General features: G+C 46.3%; 1 protein-coding gene across 8 annotated transcripts in view; it reads right to left on the bottom strand.

Annotated features, from left to right (window-relative positions):
* Positions 1–26,638, bottom strand: part of DEPDC5 (DEP domain containing 5, GATOR1 subcomplex subunit) — a 122,784-nt gene that overhangs the window by 17,977 nt on the left and 78,169 nt on the right. For 5 of the 8 annotated variants that reach the window (XM_027576287.1, XM_027576288.1, XM_027576286.1 and 2 more), the window contains 8 exons: positions 25,591–25,810; positions 24,211–24,344; positions 18,237–18,345; positions 15,100–15,165; positions 5,145–5,299; positions 2,932–3,009; positions 2,281–2,413; positions 486–594 (listed from right to left, as the gene is read on the bottom strand). In XM_027576287.1, coding sequence (XP_027432088.1) covers positions 486–594; positions 2,281–2,413; positions 2,932–3,009; positions 5,145–5,299; positions 15,100–15,165; positions 18,237–18,345; positions 24,211–24,344; positions 25,591–25,810 — 1,004 coding nt within the window. The remainder of the gene's footprint in view (positions 1–485; positions 595–2,280; positions 2,414–2,931; positions 3,010–5,144; positions 5,300–15,099; positions 15,166–18,236; positions 18,346–24,210; positions 24,345–25,590; positions 25,811–26,638) is intronic. The other 3 variants (XM_027576290.1, XM_027576289.1, XM_027576294.1) reach the window with 1 other exon arrangement.

Raw genomic sequence — 26,638 nt, 5'->3', positions numbered from 1 at the left:
CTTGGGAATTATGTTTTCTCATTGAAAGAAAAAAAAAAAGGTAAAATGTATCTTAGAAAACTTGCTAGGACTTGAGTCTTTCTATGGTAAGAAATGGGAGTCTAGCAAGTAAAAAGTGCTGTAAGTTATAGATAAGAGCCTATCTATACTTAGAACCACCTGCACTGGATGGGGGCGGGGGCTCTATAATTAAAATTAGTAACCAAAAAATGGCCCATGGGAATTTCCTCGAACCAGATCCCTTGGCCTCTTGTAGGTTTATCTTCCATCCACACTGTTCTGACCAAGAACATACCATAGCTTTAAGAAATACTCGTCACTCCGGTTCTGCTTAAACTAAGTACAAATGCTCAGGAAGTCGACAGATCTGTCTACTTAGAATACAAAGTCACACAAGGAACTCAAGAAGCACCATCATTTGAAAAAGCAAGCCACCAGGAAAAACACTTGCTCCTGTGGGCAACAACATTCGCCTCATCTCTGACCTCGGTCAGGTTCTTTGTCCATGACTATCTTGTAGAAATAGAAGCCGTAGATGAAGGTCCGCCAGACTTCACCAGATGCGTGTGTGATGAGCTGTTCTTCCAGCATTTTCTAAAAGGAGAGACATTGAAACTCTGAAATTCCTGTGGAGGGACATCTTAGAGGTGCAGCCCTCAGTTCCCCGGAGTCAAGGAAGTGACCTGAACATTGAGGAGACCCTACTCTTCACCCCCCATCAGCCATGATGATTGCTCTTTGATAAATGCTGCTCCTGATGTAAATTATATTATACAATGCAAATGCATACTAGAGTATCATCAATTATTTCAAACATACAGGGAAGTATAAAGACAATCCATGTATACCACCACGCAACTTCAACAAACTTAATATTTTGCTATACTGACTTCAGATCTTTTAATTCAAAGACAAAACAAAATATTCTGTGGACTCTCCCGTGTCCCATTCCTCTTCCTCTCTCACCAGAAATAAATGGTTAGTGTAACATTATTCTCATGCATGTTTTTAACAATTTTATTATACACACATGTATTGATAGAGAATGAGGTATTTTTGTGAGATTTTAAATTTTAAATAAAGGGCGTAATACAAAAGAAAGAAAGAAAGAAAAAGAAAAAAAAAAAGAAAAAAAAGGGCATAATACAATTATCATTTTGTATATTGGATTTTCACTCAACACCCTGCTTCGGACATTTGTCCATGTTGATACATGTCCCTCCAGCTCATTCATTTTAACGGTTGTAGAAGCATTGCATTGTGTGAACAAGGAAATCTGATTCTCAGGGAGATGGGAGTATAAGTTTAGGGCAAAGGCCTTTAAAAACTCCCTAAGAGAACCTCAAAGAGAGAACTGATGATTGCATGCTTATTCAAATCAGTTACTGATTTTACGTTTCAGGAATGACAAGCCTGCTATTCAGCAAATGGTACTGATTTCTGTGTGGACAGGATGGTGTGAAACACATCAGCCAACTTGACCTTTCCTATTCTCCTCTCCAGTTTAATTCCAGTTCTGAACAGTGTCATTAAATTTAGCAAGTGTTTTCTAGGTGCCTACCATGTGCCAAACAGCATGGTGATATGGAAATGGGATGATAAGAGGTAGCCCAGGGACGCCTGGGTGGCTCCGTCAGTTAAGCGTCTGACTTCGGCTCAGGTCATGATCCCAGAGTCCTGGGACCGAGTCCCAAACCGGGCTCCCTGATCGGCAGGAAGCCTGCTTCTCCCTCTGCCTGCCGTTCCCCCTGCTTGTGCTCTCTCTGACAAATAAATAAAATCTTAAAAAAAAAAAAAAAAAGGAAGATAGCCCAGCCCTCAAGAAGCCCAGTCAAGGTGGGAGACAGTGGAATGAGACAGGCAGAATCTTCTTTTTGTTGTGCCAAGTGCTCTGACAGAGTAAGGACCGGGTGCCAGAAGGTCCCTGAGGCAGAGGCTTGGGAGTTGACCAGAGGGAGATGGGGGCTAGAGGTCAGAGGGAAGGCAATCCCTGGAAATCTTACAGACTCCTCCAAGGTTCAAGAGTGCGGACTCCGTCCAGAACACTTCAGTTCTGATGCGACATTCTGCCGGGTGTTTAAGTCAAGGAAGGTATAGTGTCTTTCAAATCAAGACCTGCGTGTTCATCGACTGCAGACAGGCCTCACACTTACTAAAAGCAGAGCCTCACCAAAACCGGCAGGTCTCGTTTACTAGAAAGACAGCTGCTTCAGAGACGGGCTCTGGTTTCACGGGGGCCCCGAGCAGATGTTCCCACGGGCCCTGCCCGCGCTGTCTCACCTGCATGATGTCGATAGCCATCGCCTGCGTCTGGACGCCCTCCACGTTGTTCACCAGCCAGTGCACCACCTCCGCACTGATGAAGCAGCATGGCGAGAGGCCCTTCTGTTCCGAGAGCAGCTGGACTCCTGTCCTGAATTGTAACGTGGCGGGCACGGAGCAGGGTTATGTGTGCACGGTGGCAACAAGCAGAAAGAGAACATGAAAAAGGAGGGACTCCCACTAGAGCATTTAATATCTGAAGTAAGGCTCCGCACGGTACAATTTCTCTACACTATTCCTAAACCCACAGAAATCTGCAAGACAGGACAAAAGGAGGTGTTATGGGGGGAAAGGAGAAGAGGAAGGAAGACGGATCTGACATTTAAGAGAATTACCTATAGCTGTCAAGCATTATACTAGGTAATTTATGTATTATTTCATTTAATCCTTAGGCCAAACCTGCGACTTAACCACAAGTATCCCATTTTACAAACAAGGTAATAAAGGCTCAGAGAGGTCAAGTAACTTATGCTGGGTCTCACAACTGGTGAACAATACAGCCAGCTATGAATCCACCAAATCACACTGCCTGAGCATCTGAGCGTCACCGTGGCTCAGGGCTGTGAGATCCTCCCGCCCTTACACTCCTACATGTGACGAACCACTTACGAGGGGTGTTTCATGGCTTCTAGGATCTCTGTCAGGGTGGAGGATGAGGTTAAGGAGCTTGCTGCCGGCTGCTGAGAGCTGTAAACAGAGTGTCCAGTCAGCAAAGCAAGGGGGCAAGAGCACGAACCTCAGGGACCATTCTCCCTACTTCTTACAGAGCTGGAGGCCAAGGATGACACTGATACTGAAGGCGTTCAAGCAAATCCTGGGCAGCTACATCCTAGGGCTATCTCACAGGGGGTTTCCTACTTCCAAAGCGTACACATTAAGATTAAAAAAAAAGAATCAAAGTGGTTTTGTGTCCAAACTTGCTTTCCTTAATAGGCATCTCCCCTTCTAATAACGCCTCAACCACTTCTAAGAGAGCTCCCTGGACAGCTCTGGTTTTACCCCCAAGACTTTCCCCACCATTTAACCTCACCAGAGAACGCTAGGTAACCTGGTAAGAACAGGGGAGACAGAATTCCAGTATCATCACTTGTCAGCCGGAGGGACTCTAGTTTCCTCATCTGAAGACGGGGATGATATTATTCCTATCTTTTGGGGGTGTTGTGAGGCTGTGCATAGGGCTGATACCCACAAAGCCCCAAATGATAAACAATACTGAACAATAACAACAACGTCAACTTTTTGAAACTCTGAGACGTTAAAGGTGCAGGTGAAGGTTGAAGAGCTGGGAGGTGTCAGGGTTCGGGTTTGACTCCAGATCTGCCTGTTTCCAGAGCCCAGATCTTTCTTCCGCCTGAGTTCTTCCTCAGTGGTCTGGCAGTACCTTTAAATATGCGTAATACTCAGCAGCTGAGCCCAGATCACTGGGCGTGGGACACTCCTAGCAGCCTACCATACCAAACCTGGGGCTTATTCCAGAAGCTCCTCAAGTCCATAAAACCTCTCCCTTTCCTCAGTCTCAGCCCCCTCTTCCTATTTGGAGGGTCCAGGACTCAGTGGAGCATTTCAGAACCTCAGGTTAAAAAAAGCCTGTGAAGACCACCCCGCACACACAAAGAGAACTTCTCTCTAAGGCCTGCGTCCCCACTACAAAAGTCTGAACAAGAGGCTGTCCCGTCTGCACGAACGTCTTCAATGGCAAAGAACTTAGCTCCTCTATGCAGCCCATTTCCCAAGGGGCAGTACCAACTGCTAGTCAGTTCTTTATCACAAAATGGGACCTGTTGTCATTTTCGTCATCGGTCCTGATTTGTGTCATTTTTGGTCTTCTCATCTCCAGCCTAAGAATCCCCAGTTTCCCTTTTCTTCCAAAAGCAGAACAAAACCTGCTGCTCAGTGAGGAAGCAGAGAAATACACTGCCTCCCTATGCAGGCCTTCCAATCTCCTCCACGTCCAGAGCCAAAACTCACAGCCGGGCTTGACGGGGATACGGGCCTGGGGGGACAAAAGAGACTAGAGCAGTCCGGGCTGTCTGCTGCCTCTGAAGTGATCCTCATCTCTCCTGGCCAGAGGGAGTCAGGTGCCCTGCACCAGATTGCAGGTAAAACCAGCAGACCGAGGGACAGAAAGGAAAGTGGGTGGCTGCTGGCTGGGGCCAGCCAGGTGAGCTGCCACGGGGGGCCTTCCGCTCTGAGATGAAGGCGTGCAGAAGTCACATCTGAGACCGTTTGGCCAAGGACTGCTCAGTCAGCAGGACAGTGAGGCGGGCAGAACACTGTAAGGCTAACACAACTGGGCAGGAAATCAAAAAGAAGTTTTTCAGATATGACGAATCGCATTAAAAGCCGGGGCTCTTTCTCAAGTAAATGAGGTCCAAGCAGCTGCTTCTTCCTCTGGAGACTCAGGAATAGGAAAAGGACAGCCGTGGTCAGATACAACCGGCCACTCATCTGCTGCTCGTTCATTTTCCTCAAGCTGTCGGTACTGACATCTGCAGTCACACACCAGGTGTCAGGCTGGGTGCTGGACTCAACAGGACAGACTGGGTCCTGGCCCCCTTCCCAAAACCCACTCCTGCACAATGCCTGACACTTCCCTGTGTCTCTGTGGGCACCTGTTAGCTGTCCGGTAAGGCAGGCAGGGCACAGATCCGTAGCCCCATCACACAGGTGCTGCTAAGACCTGAGTGCCCCGGGCTTCCAGGCAGAACTCATGGCTGAGTCAGAACGTGGGTGTGGGACTCTGGACTCCCAGGCTCCACAGCCTTGGAGACCAGACCATCCCCAGTGCCCAGGAGCATGAGTTCGGTCATTCTGAATCTCACCTGCTGTCACTGGAGTTTGCAGAGGGGAAGCTCTGTTCCCCTGAGTTCTGGGAGTTCCCAAAGGCCTGGCTGTTGCCTCTATCCACAGACTGGCCTGCGCTTACCCCCAAACTGGTGCTGTCCAACACCGGGGTGGCTGTCTGGTCCACAGACACCTGTAAGGGATTTGAAAATGAACAAAACAACAAAATTGTTTAAGGCTATTTATACACGTGATCCTTCCCATTCCTCTCTCCTTCCCAGTCCCCAGTGGTCCCTGGTGGAAGAGTTAAAGGGGTCCAGCCCAGTCTCATGAATTCTCGCACCCCACGCCACGGCTGATAGGAAACCGTCGTTCACAGAGAATCCCCAGAACCAAAGAAATGGCTCCAGCACCTGACTCAAAGCACAGATTTACACTAAAGAAAAATCTCCACAGAAATAGTAAGGAAGGCAGAAACATTCCTGTGAGACTGAGAAGCGGGAGAGAGAGAACACAATTAGAGACAAATGGGTGAATAGCCCAGCAAGTGCCCTCCCTCACCATGGCTTACCCTTTGCCACCCCAACCCTCCTTTCCTGTGTCAGTGGGACAGTCAACCTGCTAAGTGCCCAGGCTCAATCCTCAGAGGCATCTGATAGCTCCCTTCCTTCTCCAGCTTCACCTCTCAAGAGAGGCCTAGTCCTATGGCCTCGCTCACCTCTGCCGACTCACATGTATGTCCAAGTCACGCCTGTTCTCCTAGGGGAGGCTGTAACAGTCTCCCACACGACTCCCCCGACTGCAGCCTCTCCCCCTGAAGACCCTACCTGCCAGCCACCTCCATTTTCATCCTCCTAAAAAAACAGCTCTAATCCCATCACTCCGTGACTCTGAAATCTTTCAGGTCTCCCCATGAGCCTACCAAACTTGCAGAGCCTTGTGGGTCCAGCACAAACAGCCGTGACCTGTGATGGCCCCGCATGGCCTGCCACTCACCCACATACACATTTCCAGCCAAATGAGACCCCGTGTGTTTAATCCCATCTGTGTGTTCCGCCGACCTGAGGTGCCCTTCCCTACAACCACAGGCTAAAACCCCATCAGTCTTGAGGGCAATTTCAAATGCTGCTCCCTCAGTAAAATGTCTTCTGACTCCACCCCAGCTCCCAAAGGAAAACCATCTCTCTTACTCTCTACTTTGGATCCCTATAACCCCCTCCTGGCAGGTGCCAAATTTTGCTTCATGTAATATTATATCGGTCTCATTCCCTTTAAACGTCTTGGAGCACAGGACTATGACCTGTTCACCTAGAAGGGCTGTACTGTACCTCATGGCAGATATCTGGAGAGACTAGCAAGCCTTTCAGAGCACTCCAGGAAAAATCTTACTCCTAGTCCCTCTTACATGGGGTTCTTAAGTACTTCTGAATGGAGCCTTCTATTACCAAATATTTTGTTGGATGTTGTAAAAATCACTCCTTCTAAAATGGGGTGTCCCAACCTTGGCACCACTGCCATCAGGGGCCAGATGAGTCTGGGGGGGGGGGGGGCTGTCCTGTGCCTTATAAGATGTTAAGGAGCATCCCTGGCTTTCACCTACTAGATGCTGGTAATACCAGCCCCCTATCACCACCTCCTATTCCCAGCTGTGACAATTAAAAATACCTCCAGATACAACCAAATGTGCCCTGGGAAACAAAGTTGCCCCCAGTTCTTAAAGAACCATTCTCCTACATCAGGCTGAATGATTTGCAAAAAGACCACACAGACTTTGCTGGCACCATAAATACACAGAGAAATGCAGCAAGAAGCAGCTTGCAATTACCAATCACCACCTGCCTCTAACCAGCAAGACTTAGAAACGGGTACTATACCATAAAATTAAATGAGAAGAAGCTAACTGAGGGGCGCTAGACCCAGCTCTTAGGTGCTACCTTCCAGACCCCTATATAGTGGGGTTAACTCTCATCTACAGCACCTGAGAACTGCCCCACCAGCCTAAACTGCCAGAAATTTACATGATTCCTACAGCTTTATTTTAGCAGGAATGTGGTTCAGGAGTTATCCTCTGAATCAGAAATTGGCAAACATTTTTTGTAAAGGAGCAAAGGGCAATTATTTTAGGCTTTGTGGGCTAGATGGCCCTGTTGAAACTACTCAACTCAGCATGAAGGACAAAAGCAGCCAGAAAATGTAAATGAATGGGCGTGGCTCTGTTCCGGTAAGAATTTATTTACAAAAGCAGATGGTGGGTCAGATTTGCCCCATAGCTTCCTGATCCCCTGTACTGTATCATATGATGTCCATCTTTCAAGAGGCTGCTTAGATCTTAATACCATGAAAGGTTATGCTTCCCCTGAGCAAATGGTTTGCCTTGATGACCACTCTGAATCCTGGAATAGATATTTCCCACTTTTCTTTGGCTCCCAGAGAGTTCAGGACTGAATTTAGCACAAAACTCTAGATAATTTATAAGACCTCAGGTGACGTCCTATCTTATGTTTTTCTTTTCCTATATTTCCCCATTTAGTCACATTTTATTCTGGAGGTTGCATTTACTTCTGTAATCTACCTGAAGTAACTTTCGGAATAAACAGAAAGCCAAGGAAAGCTGGATAGACAGAAGGGCAGTCTTTGCGCAGAGGCCTAGAACAGGCAAATAGAGGGAGGTGCTTGGTGTTGGATGCAACTCCATTAAAAAAAAAAAAAATCATTTTAAAGTAATCCCTACACCCAAAGTGGGGCTCAAACTCACAACCCAGAGATCGAGTCACATGCTCCACCAACTGAGCCAGCCAGGCACCCCAGAGGCAACTCCATTTTAAGAACCTTGTCCCAAATCCTCCTTACAGAGGGATTCCATGTAACTTGAGTAGACACCCCCGCCTCCAGGAGCTACAGTTGAATCTCTCTATCCTCTTTTGAGTAGGCTACAGTTAGGGACTTGCTTCCAAAGAACAGAGTATAGAAAGGGAAAAATAGTAACTTCATAATGGAGACAGGTGACAAATACTACATCACCAAGTGATGAAGGTTCCTGTGACCAGTGATGTGTGGATCCCATGTACCCCCTGATATGATGTGATGAGAAGCATACTTCACCGCTGAGGTAGTCTTGTCAAGAACCTATAACTCTACCATGAGAAAAACATCAAACCAGCCCAGAATCAGAGGCATTCTGCAGGATATCTATCCAGGGCTCCTCAAGACTCTCTACGTCATTAAAAAACAAGGAAAGACTGAGAAACTCACAGACCAGAGGACACTGGGGAGACATGAAAACTAAATGCAACTTGGTACCCCTGGATTGGAGACTGGAACAGAAAAAGGACATTAAGAGACAAACTGGTGAAACCCAAATAAAGTCAGGGATTTAGTTAATTAAACAAACCCTCATCAGCAACACCAATCCCCAGTCTCCTTCCCCTTTCCCACACGCCCAAAGCCGTGGGAGAAGATGAGGGATGGAGCTCCACCAGGGATGTCTTAGAGGTTAGCACCATCTACAACAGGCACCCCCAAGGACCCTCCAACTTGTGTGCCTGTCAGAGCCCCACTTTCTTATGCTGGAGGACTGTCAGCCACCAGGAAGCTGCCAGATCCGCCAGCCCAGCACTCTAACTGTACCTCAAGGGTGGGTAGAGACATAACATACTGCTATGTCTTACCTGGAGACAAAATAGGCTTTCCCCTCACCTGGCTCCTTTAGGGCATTCAGAGGCATTATAAAGGGACCCATGACAGAATCTCATATTCAGAGAGCTCGGGAGTAACTCCCAGCTCCATAGCCAGGTTTCCCGAGGTTTGTAATATCAGGGAAGGACGGAATATCCTTCCAATCAAACCTCTCCCCGCTACCCTCATGGAGCTTGCCATGTGGGAGTGGGAAGGAAAAACAGACATTAAACAAGGAATGTCCATATTAGGACAGCTCTATGCCCAGGAGGAGCTCGAGATTTCTGATCTCAATTGAACCACATTTTCTTCACAGGTATATCCTCCCTCTCCTATATGTCCATCCCAGCCTCTGATTCTGAGTGGTTATTTATATTTTCATATCTCAGCACCACTCTAAAAAAAAGGAAGAGATTTTCAATAAATAGACATATAATAAAATAAAATAAATACATGAGAAAATCCAGTGAACAATGATAGAAAAAGTGAGAAAAAGTGTAAACAAGGGTAGGAAAAACATGACATTCTAGAGTCTCAATAAGTACTTCTGGGCGCCTGAGTGGCTCAGTTGGTTAAGCGACTGCCTTTGGCTCAGGTCATGATCCTGGAGTCCCGGGTTCGAGTCCCGCATGGGGCTCCCTGCTCGGCGAGGAGCCTGCTTCTCCCTCGGACCCTCCCCCCTCTTATGCTCTCTCTATCTCATTCTCTCTCTCAAATAAATAAAATCTTAAAAAAAAATAAGTACTTCGATGATAACATTTTAAATGTCTAGACCTGTTCCATGCAATACAGTAGCTACTAGCTATATGTGGCTATTCAAATATAAATTAAAATGTAAAATTCAGTTCCTCAGTTGTACCAGCCTCTTGTCAAATGCTCACTAGTCATGTGTGACTAGCCATCTGTGTTGGATAGCACAGATACAGAACATTTCCATCATGGCAGAAAGTTCTATTGGACAACACTGTTCTAGAGCAAAGGTGGCAAACAAAAATATGTATAGGGACCATAGATCTATATTGGCACAGCTGGCTATTAAAAAAGGAAAAGAAAAGGAAAGGCCACAGGCTGCTCCAAGGCCCTGTGACTGTTGCCGGGAAGGAAGCCAGGCCCCATGTCTAGCTTATTTTACAATACAAGAGAGAAACCTGGTTTCTGTATGAAACCTCCTGATTTTTAAATATTTCCAACCACTTCAAAAATTAAAAATGCACAGCAAGGCTGAACATGTTTTCAGGAGCTGGGAATGAAATGAATGTCCTGCACGTAAAATTGTGCTCCTGGCAAAAGTCTTGCACGTAGATTTCTGATAAGAACCTGACTGACGGTGCAGGGTTTAGGAGAGGGAAACAGTTGATTAATATGACCCTAAGGTCCTCCAGGGGTGGGGGAAACTGAGCCCCCGGGGACATGAGCTTTTTGTTCACTCAGGTCTCCAAAGAGAGAAAACAGATCAAAGGGTAAAAAGTCCATTTTTGGTCACCAACGCTGACTTCCCAGGGCTCCCACGAGCACGCAGAAAACTGCGGCCCTAACAGCCGTGGCTTCAAAGTGCACTCTGCAAAAGCCTGGGGACCTGCGGTACATTGCTGGGGCCATCACAGGGCGCACCTGCTGGGGGCTGGGAGCCTTCTCCAATCCCCCACATACTTAAGCCAGAATGGTTCCATGTTTGTCGGGTGATAGTTCAGGGTTTGGTGTAAATTATCCACCAGGAAAGAAAGGGTTCCATTTTTTTTTTTTTCTGTTCCATTGTTTAAATAAACATTTTTGTGTCTATCTCCCCCATCAGTATTTCTAAGATAGCACTTACTGAGCCCCTCCTAAATGCCAGGCTAGGTGCTGAAGAATCAACAGGGAGCAACACAGACATGGCAGCCGCCCTATGAGCGCTTACAGGCTTACGGTCTCATGAAGTCGGGCACTAATCAAATCCAGTCCTACAAACACAGAGGTAGAACTGGGAGAAGAGGGGAAAGGAGGAGCACCGGAGCTGTGTGACTCTAAGACGGAGGATTTCACTAGCTGGCCAGGAGCTAACCAGGCACAGAGGGAATAGTGTGTGCAAGGCATTGCGGCAGGAAAGCTGGTGCCTAGAGCAGTGTGGAGAAAGGTTCCTGTCACCAGAGCCCCAGAGTGAAGAAGAGGATGACAGAAGACAAGACTGGAAAGGGAGGGAGGGCCTTGATCATGGAGGCCCTTCCAGGCCATCGTAAGTATTTTGGCCTTTATCCTAAAGGAAAGAAAGGATAGACTGAATGTGTGCCCCCAAAACTCATATGTTGAAGCCCTAATCCCTAAGTGATTATATTTGGGGGTGGGGCCTTCGGGAACTGATTAGGTTTAGATGAGGCCATGGGGGTAAAGCCATGATGGGATTAATGTCTTTATAAGAGAAGAGACCAGAGCTCGCTCTGTCTGCCACCTGAGGACACAGGAGAAGGTGGCCCTCTGCAAGCCAGAAGAGGGCCCTCACCAGGAAGTGAATGTGTCATCACCTTGATCTTGGACTTCTCAGCCTCCAGAACTGTAAGAAGCCAATGCGCTGTTTAAGCCCCTAGTCTATGGTGTTCTGTTACAGCAGTCCAAGCTAATACACCGTGGAAAGGTAAACCCTGGATGCAGGCTGGGAAACAGACTGACGAGGGCCAGGATGGAAGCAAGGAGACCATGCTGGAGGCTCCTTCAGGACCAGGATGAGAAATGGTCATAGGGACTGGGGGCGGGGCGGTGGTGATGGAAGTGAAAGAGAGAAGCAGGTGAGTCCTTACTGGACTGAGCCCCTGAGCCCCATGCCTGCTTGTGAGAGTAACTGGCTGGGGGTCAGGGGATGGGGGGAGGAAAGAGGGCCTAACATCAGCTCAGGCCTCCGGTGGCAGGAGCCTGTTCTGCTTGACTGTGATATTCCCTCAGGCTCCAAACTGCAGACTAAAGGTATCAGGCTGACTTCTGAGGAAAATCTCATTACCAAAGGCTTCTCATGCCCTCCAAATTCTTATGTCAGTTTGTGATGATAAAAATCGATTTCCAGAGAGCAGGGCACAGAGAGAACTGTGTAGTTCTGTTCCAGTTATCAGACAGAGTGACGTGTTCATTATCATTAGAATGATGAATTGGTGGCACAAGGAACCTATTTTCCAAGACCAGTGCACAGCCCTGTTCCCTGGAACCCTCTGCGCACTGCTGTCTGTTTTAATTTTACAGGCACTTCCTACCCTGAGCAGAGTCAGAGTTTGGGTGATGCCCTCCTCCCCCTTGGCCACAAGGAACCCCTTCTCAGCAGAGAGCTATTGTGAAGGGCAAAAATCACAGGCAACACCCTGGCGACTCAGAGCTGCAGGACTTACTTTTATGAGGTCCAACAGGGTCACCCCAGAATTTCAGAGATAAAAGGCATAAGGGAGGTCACCCAGGCCCAGCACATTTTTACACACACACACACTCAGGGAAAATAGCTGACTGGCCCAATCAAGCTGGTTCACTACCTGGTACCCCCAGCCCCCGTCCCCCCCGCCTCTCCCACACACAGATAACACGTATGGGGGATTTCCTACGTGCCAGGGTCTGAGCTAACCACACAGATGCTTCATCTCAGTTCCCTCTCGCAGCAATCCTACAAAGAAAACACAATTAGTCCCATTCTACAGATGAGAAACCTGAGGTTCAGGGAGGTTAGTATAGCTGCCAAAAGGCTCACAACCAGTCTGATGCCAGAGCCTACACACTGACAGTCTTTTTTTTTTTTTTTTTAAGAAAAAAAATTTTTTTAATCTACTTACTTGACAGAGAAAGAGAGAGTGGCAGGCAGAGGGAGAGGGAGAAGCAGGCTCCCTGCCGAGCAGAGAGCCCAACGTGGGGCCCGATCCCAGGACCCCGGGATCATGACCCGAGCCAAAGACAGATGCCCAACTGAGCCTTCCAGGTGCCCCTACTGACAGTCTTTTAACATGTAGCACCATTCTCTTAAGGAGCTCATGACACACTCTTTGTACTTCCTCGTCCGGGAATTAGGGTGGAGAGCAGGGGCTGCAGGAATGGGGGAGTAGGCTCTAATAAGCAGCTGTCTGAAATGGACACGGAAACCTGGCACAGTAGGAATCCTATCCTAATCCCAGCCAGTATCTGGCCACCACATCCCATGCAACATGCAATATTGTTCCTGCCTCAGGCTTTATTAGAAGTGTGTTACCTAAGTTTCCAAATATGTGGGGCTTTTCTGGTTATCTAGTTGTCCTTGACCTGCTACTTAACTGCTTTGTGCACAGAAAAATGCTTTATAGGATTTCATTCCCTTGAAGTCTGTTGAGAAATGCATATTCTTTCTAATCCTCAAAACTACACTACAAAGAAGATATTTTTATTTCCTTCAAATGAGGAAACTGAGGTTCAGGAGGTTAATTCACATGCCTAAAGCAGCTCCCTGGTACAGTGCTGAAGACGAAATCTGAAAGGAGCCCTCTGACTTCAGTGCCCCTCTCCCTGCACCGTGTTAGAAAACAAACACAGCAAATTCCATGTTACGTATCTTTTAACACAACAATAATAAATAAAACAAACAAAAACAAATCAAGCACAATTTCATTTTGTATCAGTATAGAGGATCCCTTACTATATACGAGCAGAGACAATTTTTTGATTTATATGTAAGCTTAACAACACACTTGGCCAGTCATATAAACTTTATTCACGTGCCTCTCCCAACAGCTCATTTTTATATGTGATTTCCAACTGTGAGAACTTGTCATTTTTGTTCCATCTGGAATTCCGCCATGTGAAGCTGTGGGGACTGCTACATTATTACGGGACTCATAAAACAATTCTCTTCTGGCTCTGCTGATTTTTCTTATGTTAAATTCTAACCCAAGTCCAAAACTTTTCACCAGAGTCTCTTGTTAGAAAGCAAAAGGTTAATAAGTCCACCCTGAGTTTGATTTACACCAAAAATGCAGCATACCTCCCACACTCAGAGATCAGAGATTCCTGATTAGAACTCAGATCCCGATCAGGATTTGGCCAGGGTCACACAGCTCACTGGGAAAAGGCAAGCACAGACCTCTGAAGACCTGCACAGACAGGCACGGCATCACCCGACCTCTTAAGAAAGGGAAGACTCCAATGCTCACTACCCCTTTTCCCTCCAGGCACAGTGTGCTAAATGGTGCAGGGGCTCAGCCACTCACGACTTGTGTGCCTTTGACCAGGTAATGTATTAAGCCTCAGTTTCTTTATCTGGAAAATGGCGTGATAACATCTACACCTCATAGACTGTTGTGAAGACTGTGTGTGCAAAGCCCTTTGCACAGTAGCCGACAGAGTAAGGACTCAATGTTGGCTTTCTGACTTTCACCAAATAGGGATCCCTTAACCTTTGCCCTTGAACCCCCCAAGTCCCATCCTCCTTAGTCCACCTGTTTCTCCATAAACCCTCTCAACTCTTTCAAATCTCTGTAACTAAGTCAATTTCATATACTTAGGGGCCTCGATAAAGGGCAGAGAGTCCAGTTTCTCTTCCCCTAGGACGTGTCAGAACAGTAATTACTAAAGCCAATTACAGAGCAGGGGTCACGAGTCAAGCCTGTTGGTCCTGGATTTAAATCCCAGCTCTACTCTGTACTGTGTAAAGCACAACTTCTTTGTCCTCCAATTTCTCCATGTATCAACTTAGGATAAATTAACTCACAGGCCATGTAGTGAGGATGAAATGAGAGAATACTACGTGTTTGGCACAGAGCAACTGAAGACTGTTTAATCTTGGAAGGCCTATGGAGGTCTGCTCTAAACCCTTTATTTGACAAATGAGTTAAGGGAAGTCTAGAGGCGAGGCGAGCTGCCCAGGTTCATCCACCATTAGCCTATGACGAAGCGTATGCCTATTGATAAATGCTTGCTGTTTCTCACCACTTCCTGCCACACTGCTATGAATTTATCAGGTTATACTTGGAGGAAAAAAGTTAAGTGTTCAGTTCTTAAGAAAGCATACTTTACGTTGCTTATATTATATGGACAAAACACCTAAAAGGGAAGATGCTGCTGATGTGGCAGAGACTCAGTGGCAACCACACGGAACAGACAGGCAGACTTGGGACACGCGAGCATCAATGCTGATGTGCTCGTCTGCTCTCCTGCATTAACCATTTGCATCCCCCTTTGCCGCCGCGGACCCCACGGGAGGGACTGCACACCTCTGAGACCGAATTCAATTTCAGCTGCCCTTCAAACTCAGTTTCAGCCCACTTCCATGTGTTCAGAGCCGAGCAGAAGGCCTCTGCTGATGGGACAGGCATGCCCGGGCTGCAGAGCCCTCCGAGTTTGACTGACCTGTGGGTAGAAGGCGGATGACGCTGTGCGCGGGCTGCGGACAAACTCCATAAAGAAGGCCCCGTCCTGAAGTCAGAGGAGGAGGAAGCAGCAGCAGCAGCAGCGAATGCGAGGGAGTGAGGGGCGAGTGTGGACCCATGGTGAGCCGTCGGGGGGAGGGGAGGTGGCGAAAGAAAAAAATAAAAATAAAAACAAGGAGGGAAGGAGAGAAACAAGGGCACGTGAGGGGAATGGAGGGGAAACAGAGAGAGAGAGAGATATCCACCCAGAAAGACCATATCCAAATGCAAAGCATTAGCGGGAACTCACACCTTCCTGGGCAGAATGTCCCATCTGTGTGGGAGCAAGCACAGGGATAGAAGGTGCGTCCAAGCTCCCTCAGGTCTCATCAGAGCCCGGCTTGGATGTTGCACCCTCCCACATAGCTCTGAACTTTCTTCAGACCTATGTCAACAGAGAGGAAAAGGCCACAGAGCTGCTTGGTGGGGATGGTGGGGGAAAGCCTTCAGGGGTCGCTTCCTGGCCTCCCACCTGGCTGGGTGACCAGCAGCCCTCTTGGAGACATACAGAGGTTTGAGGTTTTCAGTTAATAAACATGGCAGCCAGATGGGAGAAGAGGATTCAACAGCAGGAAAAGTTGGGATCCAGAAGCAGCAATACCTTCTCCTCCACTGGTTTGTGTAACAAAATAACCAAGAAGCTGAGACATATATAGTGTCAGAAACATATGCATTCATAGGGTGGGGGTGGGGAGGTGGGAGCGTTCTGAAGCTACCTTCCCCTCCCAACCCTTGTCTTGTGGGGTCCAGGCTGCCATGTATTTGAAACAAAAATGACATAGAGGACTTTCCTGAAGACCCCTCCTTTCATCTTTCTTAAAGTCAAGAAGTGTCTTTTTGTCCCTTCCAAATATTTTTACTTGTTAGTTAAATTCTATCACTGAAATTTGGAAATGGCACTTGATAAGTCTGAAGTTCCGCTTTCTTACAACTTTTCTTCAATTCTCAAAGTAGAATCACTGAACTATGCGGGGGTCCATTTTATCAATACTGCTGCCATTTCCCATCAACCACTTCGAACTCAAGTAACAAACCATGGACACGCGTGGCTATGGAGATGCAATTTCAGGGACCGCTCTCTGCACCCTAACACAAGATGCTAACTGGAGACACTGTTGGCATTTCTGAGTATATCACCTAGAGGCGTTCCCTTTGACCATCTCATAACATCTTCGCTTCCCTTTGACCATTTGGGGATCTACATCTGCCACAAATGATAATCACCCAGGTGGATTTTAGCATTCAGTTGGAAAATGAGAAGAATGTTCTAAACGGCAATCTAATATTTGGCCATTGGTGCATTTTAACCTTAATGCTTGTGGTTCTATAAGTTCTCTACTTCTCAGGCCTGTCCCAGACACTGGTTCTCATCCTCAAAGATGGCAATAAATATGGGTAACAGCTAGTGGGTAGCACACAGGGTGCCTATGCATTCTCACTGTTTCATCTGTGTCCCTTCTCTGCTAGAACATATAGAAGCAGAGGGGCTAATGCTGCTGAGATTTATGTATATGTGCAAAGATTCTTTCTTGCCGGACAGATCATTCTTTATGCAGAGACTATCCTTGGGACTATACCTAAAGTCACTTCCTAGAGCTGGGTGAGCAAACTACAACCTGCAGGCCACTGGTGTATTATAGTCTGTAAGCTAAGGGTGGGTTTTAAAATTTTAAATGGATATAGAAGTACCTAACATTAAAAAAAAAAAAAGTGCCTACATATAGCCCTGATCTTGCCTCGGCTCACAAAGCCTAAAATGTTTATTTAGATTTGCCAACCTCTGGTCTATAGAATACATAAGCTGCTTATAGTCTCAGTTGATACTCACTCTTTCTTGGATTTTATTTTATTTTTTTTTTTTTAAGATTTTTATTTATTTGACAGAGAGAGACACAGCGAGAGAGGGAACACAAGCAGGGGGAGTGGGAGAGGGAGAAGTAGGCTTCCCGCCAAGCAGGGAGCCTGACGCAGGGCTTGATCCCAGGACCCTGGGATCATGACCTGAGCCGAAGGCAGACGCTTAACGACTGAGCCACCCAGGCATCCCTCTTTCTCGGATTTTAATCCCTCCATCCTTGTGGGATAAATTTATCCCAAGGAAATAATAAGAGAGGTGGTCAAATAATTATGTGCATGGACGTAGTTTGCAGTATTATTTATAATTGTGATACCGGGCAGAATAACTGTAAAAACTTAAGGAATAATTACCAAACTTCTTTTTAAAAATCAGAAACCATCTACATTTTTAACAAAAAATATAAATGAAGGTCTAGCCATATGATGAAATATTATGTATTTTTTAAAAATCATGCTTTTGAAAAATACTTAATGACTAGAAAATTTTCAAGGTAAGAAGTGAAATAAACAAATCCATAGACAGATCTACAAGTATACAAGTTGGCCACAGTTTTGAAAAATAAAATATATCTATTGAATCTCCTTCATCTTCTAGTGATAGAGACCAGGTAAGAGAATGCACAGTCAGCTCACCGTGACGCCCATACCAGAATGATCTCACACTCTGAATTTCCCTGAATGAGTAGACAGAGCGAAGTTTATTGGTCTTAAAGGATACAAAAAGCCTGACCTATGGAGTTTTGGGCCCCTTTACTGTACTTGCTATTCCATACAGAGGCCCAAGGCCCACGTTTTGATCTTTTCCCCCAGGAGATGCTTCCATTTGACTATATTTCTCAGGAGTTTAAGCAGACTGATAGGAATTTCTTTAACAAAGAGTGAGCTCTCATAGGAGCTGCCCCACCAGCTTTCTACCTCCTGTCTGGGAGAGCCAAAGATGTGGCTGAAGGAAAACCAGATGGCCAATTTCACAGCTCAAGCCAGATCTTGGGACTTGACCAATATAGTTGAGCTTGACTATATTGTATCTGCATTTATCTAACAGTTAACTTCCTTACAACTGCGAGCAGAAACTGCTTCCACAAAAATCATAATGCTTAAGAGGGTTTAGGGTAGAATTCATCCAAATCCTCAGCACATTTCATCCCTGGATTCGAACGACCCTCCACATCGGGTCCCTGAGAGCACGAGGCAGCTCCGTGCTGGAGTGGCCCCCTTTACCTTTCGTGGGCTGTCCACGTAGGTGGGAGTCATGGCAACACTGCTGCTCTCAGCTGGCTGGGAGGAGCTCTTGGCACCAAGCACAGCTGCCTGCTGTTCTCCTAGACACCTGAAAGATGAAAAACACGTCTGTAGCTTGCTGAAAGCCCCCTGGTAAAGGGTCCACGTCAGCCAAGATGAAATGAAGGCAGTTCTGTTGTCGGCTCTGAAACACACACTTGTGCTGTTTCTCCTTCAGGCCCGACAAATACCCTTAATTGCCTTCATTGTCCTGAACAATCAACAGTCCTCCAAGGTAAAGAAGAAAAGAGCCCAGTTTATTTATTTATTTTTTAAAAGATTTTATTTATTTATTTGACAGAGAGAGACACAGCGAGAGAAGGAACACAAGCAGGGGGAGTGGGAGAAGGAGAAGCAGGCTTCCGGCCAAGCAGGGAGTCCAATGAGGGGCTCGATCCCAGGACCCCGGGATCATGACCTGAGCTGAAGGCAGACGCTTAACGACCGAGCCACCCAGGCACCCCGAAAGCACCCAACTTAAAAAGCACTTATGGCGGTACCTATTACTTTGAAAAGTGATGTGACATGGTGTGAGTGACTCCATCCATAAACACCATTTTTTTAATCTGCTGGGAAGACTTGTTCTCGGTTTTTCTTAAATATACCAGCAGAAGCACATTCTGAAAATTAGGGTTGCATTAACGTATGACATAAACTATATGAGGAAATGTGTTGACTCCCCATACATTTGGAAGGTTTGTATGTTAATTTTTCAAATGCACGCCCTTATATCCCTGCCCCACCCCCCCAACCACACAAATCTAACAGGCACTATCTCATGACCCAAGACAGCTATGGTTTCTTAGGACATCTTATCCCATCTCAGTTCTGATGCACATAAAAGCATATTTCCATGTTTATTTTCCTTTTCTCTGTACTAAAAATAACTATGGGTCACTGTAACTTAAATGCTCCCCCAAATTAGACTGCTTCAACACATCACTGAATTTTTATTTCATAGATTCCAGAAGTCTCAGGTTATATATAGTCTCAAATCTTCATTATTATTGCAACATATACTTCATGTGGTGGACACTGTGAGGCACGGCCCAGATCCCTCTGCTGTGGCCTTGCTGCCACAGTGGCTGGGCATATTGTCCAGCTGACTCAGCTGTCAGCCCCTTCAGGGACAGCCCCAGCTGCAGAGCTCTTGCTGCCCCACCCCCCACCCCGCAGTGGCCCATAGACAATGAATGATCAATGAGGGGGTGTATAGGTCTGGCCATGTTGGTCCAACTGGGCTCATCCCTGAAGCACTTATGTTCTAGCTCCAGGGCTTGAGTGAGGTGGCCCAAGGCTGTCCCTGGCCCTGCGCTGCACCTGGACTTCTCCCTCTGTCCACTTCCTCCTCCCTCCCGCACGTCCTGAGCCCACGGACTTGCCTTAATAAACATCCTGCATGTTAAACTCCATCTCAGTCTGCCTCCCCAAGAACCCAGTCTGTGAGACTGCCCTACTCTTACATTCTGACATGTTTGTTACAGATTGTCAAGTAATCTCATACCGGAGATTAAAAATCAGTTTCCATGGTAACCTGTTATACTTTTTCCCCCCTACTTTGTATTATGGAAAAATTTCAAACACAAACACAAGTAAAAAGGCTAAGATAGTCCCTACAAACCCAGCCCCCCAAACTATATACTTAGAGCCAATCATGTTTCATCTATACCCCTTATCTACACATCCCAATTATTTTGACGCAAAACTCATACATATTATTTCATCCACAAGAACTTCAGTATGCACTGCATCCCTAAAAAAAAAATAACTTTTGAAAAAACATAACCACAATTCCAACACACTTGAAAATTTTTTAATTTTCTAATATTGAATATTTCACCAACTGTCTCCCCAAAGTCATTTGTACAGTTTGTTCAAAACAGGTTTCAATTAAGGTCCCTACGTTGCAGTAAGTTATGTCTCTTAATTCTCTTTTAAACCGTAAATTCCTCTTCATTTCTCTTTATCTTTATAATTTATTTGTCGAAGGAAGTAGCTCATTTGTCCTGTAAATTCACACAGTCTGGACGTGTTGATTTTCTCCCCTTACTGTTTATCATGTTCCTCTGTGCCTTGTTTACTTACTTCCTGAGAACTAGAAGTTCTATCTAATGGTTTGAGCAGTTCAGGTTCAATTTTGGGCAAGAACTCTTAAGTGGTGTTGTGTATTTCTGTCCGGAGGCCTGTAATGTCTGGCCCTCTCTCTCTGGTGATATTAGTGGCCACTGGTGAACCCTGTTAGATCCACAAGTTTGTTAAAGATCACACATGGTAATAGTCTATCATTCCTTCAGTACCTATGAGCTGCAATACTGAACAAAGACAAACCTCCCTACACCAATTACTTGTTTACCCTGAGGTATAATTCATAGAAGAAAAGCAGAACAAATGCTCAATTCTTTCCCATGTCCCTACACCACACTGTCTCTCTCTATCACATTGAAGGGTGTCTTCCTCTGAGCCTCATCCACAAATGCACACTGTGACATTCTCTCATACTTCCCCAAGGCTGCGGGGACAGGAAGCCCTGGTTACCCCGCCCCCGTGTCCCCTCAGACAACATGACAATCGCCATTTACTGAGTTGCCTTCCTTGTGGGGACCTGTGGACTAGGAATCAGGGATTCAGAGGCGAGTAAAACCCTGTCCTTGCCCTTGGAGGCTCCCTGTCTAATGGCTCAGAAGAAGGGAACCTGCCCGAAAACAAGCAGTTATACTATACATATGTACATGTGAAAACATACACGGAGGCACACTGCCTTCTGCCGGGATGGAGTTGCCGGCCAAGCCTCCACAGAAGCAGTGACAATAGCCTTTTGGTGGTCTCTGTCCTGACTTGGCTGTCACCGGGTTATCCTCATCGATTAGGAGCAGCTGAGCCAGAACCAGCTGCCCAGACTGGTCCCAGCCATGCAATGGGCAGAAGGCTGAGACTTCTGGGGCCTCTCTCTACCTTCCACAAGAGCCTGACAAAACGTACATGACTTCAGATACAGACTAGAAGAGAACTGGAAGAAACAGACACGATTTATGGTAAGATGGCAGGACTACAGATGACATTTTATAAATTCTTTTCCATATCGTTATAGCATTGTTTTTCATAATAAATAAAATTGGATCTGCTTGGTGCAGCAAAAGCAAAAGAAAAGCACACAAATAAAAAACACTGTGAGCAAACATTATATAAAGGTCTGGCTCCCTCTACTCTACCTCCTGCATTGAGAAAACGTAGCAAGTCACCCAAGAGCAGTCATCTGGGGAGAGAATAAGTCTCGGGTCTCTCTGTCCTGCTTCCTGCTGTGAGGTTAGCTGAGAGTCTCTCCCTACACATGGGGGGACACTACCACCCCAACTACCCTTCCTCTTCCAGTCTGAGCAGAAAGAGGCTCCTTGGAGCATGTTAAATGATGACTCACTGACAAATTATAATAAGATCCCCCCCACCCCCAGTTTCACACCCCTCCCAGCAACATATGTTCCTTGTTCTTTTTTCCAGCGGGAAAGATCTGTGATTAGTTACAGGGAGAACCTGCCAGGCTGAGTTCTGGGCTCTTCCCTTGGTCAGATAAAGGCAAATGGACCCAATTCCCTCAGTAATGAGCCCAACATTTGCCTACACCCCCCAGTGTCCCTGCCAGGTTCCCTTCTCTCCCTGTGTCCCTTCCTTTCCATTCTTTATCACCCTCTCTCCAGCTTCTGTGGCCTCTTGCCTGACTAGTGAGAGACTGCCAAAGGGTCTCTGCCTCTTGGGGCCCACCTCCCAGGCCTTCCTATACATGGGGCTCATCTCAGAAAACACTTCTGCCAAAGACACTGACTGGATATTTCATGATATTAAAGAATGACTATAACCTTTTAGACAAATTACAGTATTAGGATACTTTTTTTTTTAAAGGGGTACTTCTCTTTCAGTGATACATACTGAAATATTATAGATGAAGAAATATGATGCCTGAAATTTAATAAAGAATAAAAAGGGAAGGTGAGAGCAATGCATATGTTGCAATAAATGAAATAAGATTGGCCATGAGTTGATAATCATCGAAGCCGTGTGATAGGTAAACAGGGATTTATCATACTAGTCTAGTTTATCTGTTTGAAATTTTCCATTAAGGGCGCCTGGGTGGCTCAGATGGTTAAGCGTCTGCCTTCAGCTTAGGTCATGATCCCAGGGTCCTGGGATCGAGTCCTGCATTGGGCTCCCTGCTTCTTGGGACCCTGCTTCTCCCTCTCTCTCTCCCTCTGTCTCTCATGAATAAATAAATAAAATCTTTAAAAAAAAAAAGAAATGAAATTTTCCATTAAAATTTAAATTTTCCATTAAAATAAAAAAACTTGCAAAGGATCCCTCTTGCTATGAGAATGTGTAAGGACAGCTTGGCATCCAACTTCCCACCTGTCTGTCCAATTGCATCTCCATGATGCCTCAAGCTCACTCAGTGTGACTTTTGGAAAGCCTAATGTGCACAGGTTCCTGCTGGGCACCACACAGCCCAGACAGACAAGGTCTAGCCTCCCCTAACATCTGTACAGGGACCCTCAGCATCCCTTCCTCTATCATTCCATGACTACTTACCGTGCACATCCTATGTGCCAGGCACAACACACAGCCTCTACTCTCAGAGCACAGGCAAGCCAGGGGGACCGTGAGCAAACCTTGGAGAATTCTGGAAAGGGCTCTGATGGATGTCGGCCCAGGATGCTAGGAAGCACAGAATCTGAGTTGGCTGGGAGGATGAAGGGGCAGGGAAGGCTCCCAGAGTGGGTGCCACCTGCACACGGGAGGTACTTTCTCCTCTTGCCCAAGTCCCGTACCACTCCCCCACCCCCCGTATAGATGCTTCCTTTCCTGCAAGGCCAACTCAAATCCCCACTCCTGGGATGCTGTCACTGCCCTCCCAGGCAAGATGTGGCCCTACCAGTGTCCTGGGAAATGCAGCACTTAATGTTTAGGAAGGGACCACACAAATGCCTAAAGAAGCTGGTCAGGTCACACACCTGAGGGAACAAGGCAAGTCCAAGATTAGTGGGTGTGCTGGTTCTCTGGTAAACTAGAGGGCACATGCCCATTCTAAAGGACCAGCCTTCCCATGGCTGGGTATGCATGTGGACCCAGTACTATAACTGAGGCTCTTCTATTTCTCAAAAGGCTGGATTTTATCTATTATCTGTAATACAGTGTTGTGCTATATTATCTGTAATATATTGTTTTATATATAATATAATCATGTATCATGTTGTGTATACTATATAATTTCATATAAAATCCAAATTTGTATTTGAAATCTTCAAACTAAAAAAATGTGGCTCAGATATTTTAAAAATATTTTGTGCCTTTAGGGCAGTGCAACTACTCTGTAATGGTAGCTACATGTCATTATAAATTTGTCTGAAACCCACAGAATATATACCACCAAGAGTGACCTGTAAGGTAAACTATGGACACTGGGTGATGATGATGTGTCAGTGCACCTTCATCAATTATAACAAATGGCCCACTCCGCTGGGGGTGTTGACAATGGAGGAATCCATGCAGGTGTGGGAGACAGGGTGTATATGAGAAATCTCTGTTCCTTCCATTCAAGTTTGCTTTGAACCTACAACTGCTCTAAAAAATAAAATCTACTACAACAAACAAACAAAGAAACCTCACTTTGTGGGCCAAGGCAAATGTATTTGTAGTTCAAATTAAGCCCCAGACGGCAAGTTTATAATTTCTGGCATATTTCATGTTATTTGACACTTACCAGGTATTAACCCAGTTCTCTGCTCATGTATGCATCTTTTTCTTAATTTCAGGCTCTGTGCAGATAGAAATCATATTTCACTCCCACTCACAAGGGGGGATACTGAAAACCTTTGGAGCCTGTGTGGTGGTGTGGTGGGGACGAGTCTCCCCCCAAGCAGGCACTTACTTCTGACTGGCCTCCATCTCCAACAGGGCAGACAGAGCTGAGGTTCCCTTCTTCCCAACCGGGGGGCCGGTCGACTCAAGGGAGTGTGTGGCAATGGGCCCGGTCATCTGTAAGCCTTTCATGGCGGTCCCTTTCTAAAGCAGAGAAGAGGAAACAAGGCCATTAGCCCAAGTGGGCTCCCTCAGTGGATACCACTCACAGCCCAGAGCGTGCCTGCTGCATCTGTTGTGTGTCAGGCTCTCTGGGAATCCAATTCACAGAGGCAAGCAACACAGGCCCTTGTTACTTGGTAAATGCTGAAAACTGCTTTTTGCTTGAGCTGAAGGCTCGAATGCCTGTTGACTCAAAACAAACTGCCTCTTTGAGGTGGATTCCACAGATAATTTCACCCTTGTCCTGGATCTAGAAAGTAAATAATGTTTTATCTAAGTCATGGAAGAAGAAACTGAGTCCCAGAGAAGTTAAGTGACTTATCCCAAATCCCACTGGAGCTGGAGGTCAAGCTCTAATCATCTGGTTTGAAGACCAAAGCTCTTTCCACCATGCACGGTCTTTTGGAAATGTTTCTTTCTTTCTTTCCCTTCCTTCCTTTCTTTTTTTTTGAAATGTTTCTAATCGTAAGCAATGCTGTGGACAAAGGATAGCTCGTACGCAAGGAAGAACACCGAACTTGGGGTTAAAAACACAGTTGGTGATGCAACACTACTCACACTAAAAAGGAATGAACTACTGAGACGAGCGACAACTTGGATGAATCCCAGAGGCATTGTGCTGAGTGAAAGAAGGCAGCTTCTCAAAAGATTACATTATACGATTCCATGCATATGACTTTTGGAAAGGACAACAGTAAAGTGACAGAGAACAGACCAGTGGCTGCCAGGGGTTAGAGATGGGGGCAAAGTGTGACTATAAAGGGTAGTGTGAGGGGCGCCTGGATGGCTCAGTCATTAAGCGACTGCCTTCGGCTCAGGTCATGATCCCAGGGTCCTGGGATCGAGCCCCGCATCGGGCTCCCTGCTCCACGGGAAGCCTGCTTCTCCCTCTCCCACTCCCCCTGCTTGTGTCCCCTCTCTCACTGTGCCTCTCTCTGTCAAATAAATAAAATCTTAAAATAAATAAATAAACGGTAGCGTGAGGGGATTTCTGGGAAGTGACAGAACTACTCTGTATCCTGATTATAGCTGTAGTGGTTACATGAATCTATACATCTGTTAAACTTTACAGAACTGTACACACACATCCGGAATTCCAGATCTGCCCTTTATTGGCTGGGTGTCTTCAGACATATTCCAACCCCATGAGTAAATAAACTGGCCAGAGAGAGGCCCCCGAGACAGGAAGAGACCAAGCACAGTCCCCAAGAGGCCCACGGAGCCCTACCCGCATCATGCGATCCGAGCGATGTCGCCTGCGGATCCGGTTCAAACCCTCCACAAAGCGGATAAAGCCATCCAAGAGCTGCCACTCCTCCTCGTCTGCCCGGGGCCTGTCCCCATAGATGTCGCAGTGGGCTTCCCCTTCTGTGATGCGCTTAGTGGCAGTGACACAGGCTGGGAGCAGCAGGAAACGGGTCCTCCAGAACTTCAGAGACTCAATTAAGCTGTGAAGGGCCAAAGGGAGGAAAGGGGGTGGTGGTGAACAAAAGCAGGTAATGAAAGCACTCACAGGGCACCTGCGTGGCTCAGTCGGTTGAGTGTCTGACTCTTGGTTTCGACTCAGGTCATGATCTCAGGGTCAGGAGATCAAGCCCCTCTTTGAGCTCTGCATTCAGGGGGGAGTCTGCTTCTCTCCCTCTCCCTCTGCCCCTCCCCCCTGCTCTCCCTCTCTGTCTCTCTAAAAGAAGTACACCTTTAAAAAAAAAAGCACTCCCAGGGAAGGTTCCATTTCAAGCCTGTCTTTGCAGTTGGTATGTGAGGGGCCATCTCCCCTTGAGAGAGTGTTCGTCTGATGCTATATCTCATGGCTTCATTTGAAACACAAGCTCTAGAGGAAGACCACAAAGGGTACTTTTAATTTACATCCCAGAGATGTCAGGATGGTCGGTTCTGTGCACCCAGACCCAGTGGGGTTGTGGTTTTTATCATCACAATCATAAATGACACCCAGAAATTAAAAATCAAAAATGAGCACCACAGGTAGTCAGGAAAAGGTTCAGAACATGGTCTATACTGACATTCCATCAAAGAACACTTCACCACTGAAGTTTCTGTCGTTGTTGTTTTGTGGTAAAACGTGCATAACAAAATGTACCACTTTAACAGTACTTCAGTGTACAATTCTATGCCACTAAGTACATCCACACTGTTGTGCAACCAATACCACCACCCTCGTCACTGAGTTTTTTAACTAATGCAGATGTGCTTTTGTTGTTTTCTAAAACAAACATCATTTTGTAATCAGAAAAAAAGGACAGATGTGTTAAAAGTTG

This window comes from Zalophus californianus, chromosome 14 (genome assembly GCF_009762305.2).
Source record: "Zalophus californianus isolate mZalCal1 chromosome 14, mZalCal1.pri.v2, whole genome shotgun sequence".
In the NCBI taxonomy this organism is placed as follows: Eukaryota; Metazoa; Chordata; class Mammalia; order Carnivora; family Otariidae; genus Zalophus; species Zalophus californianus.
This window is presented reverse-complemented; position numbering and strand designations above follow the sequence as displayed.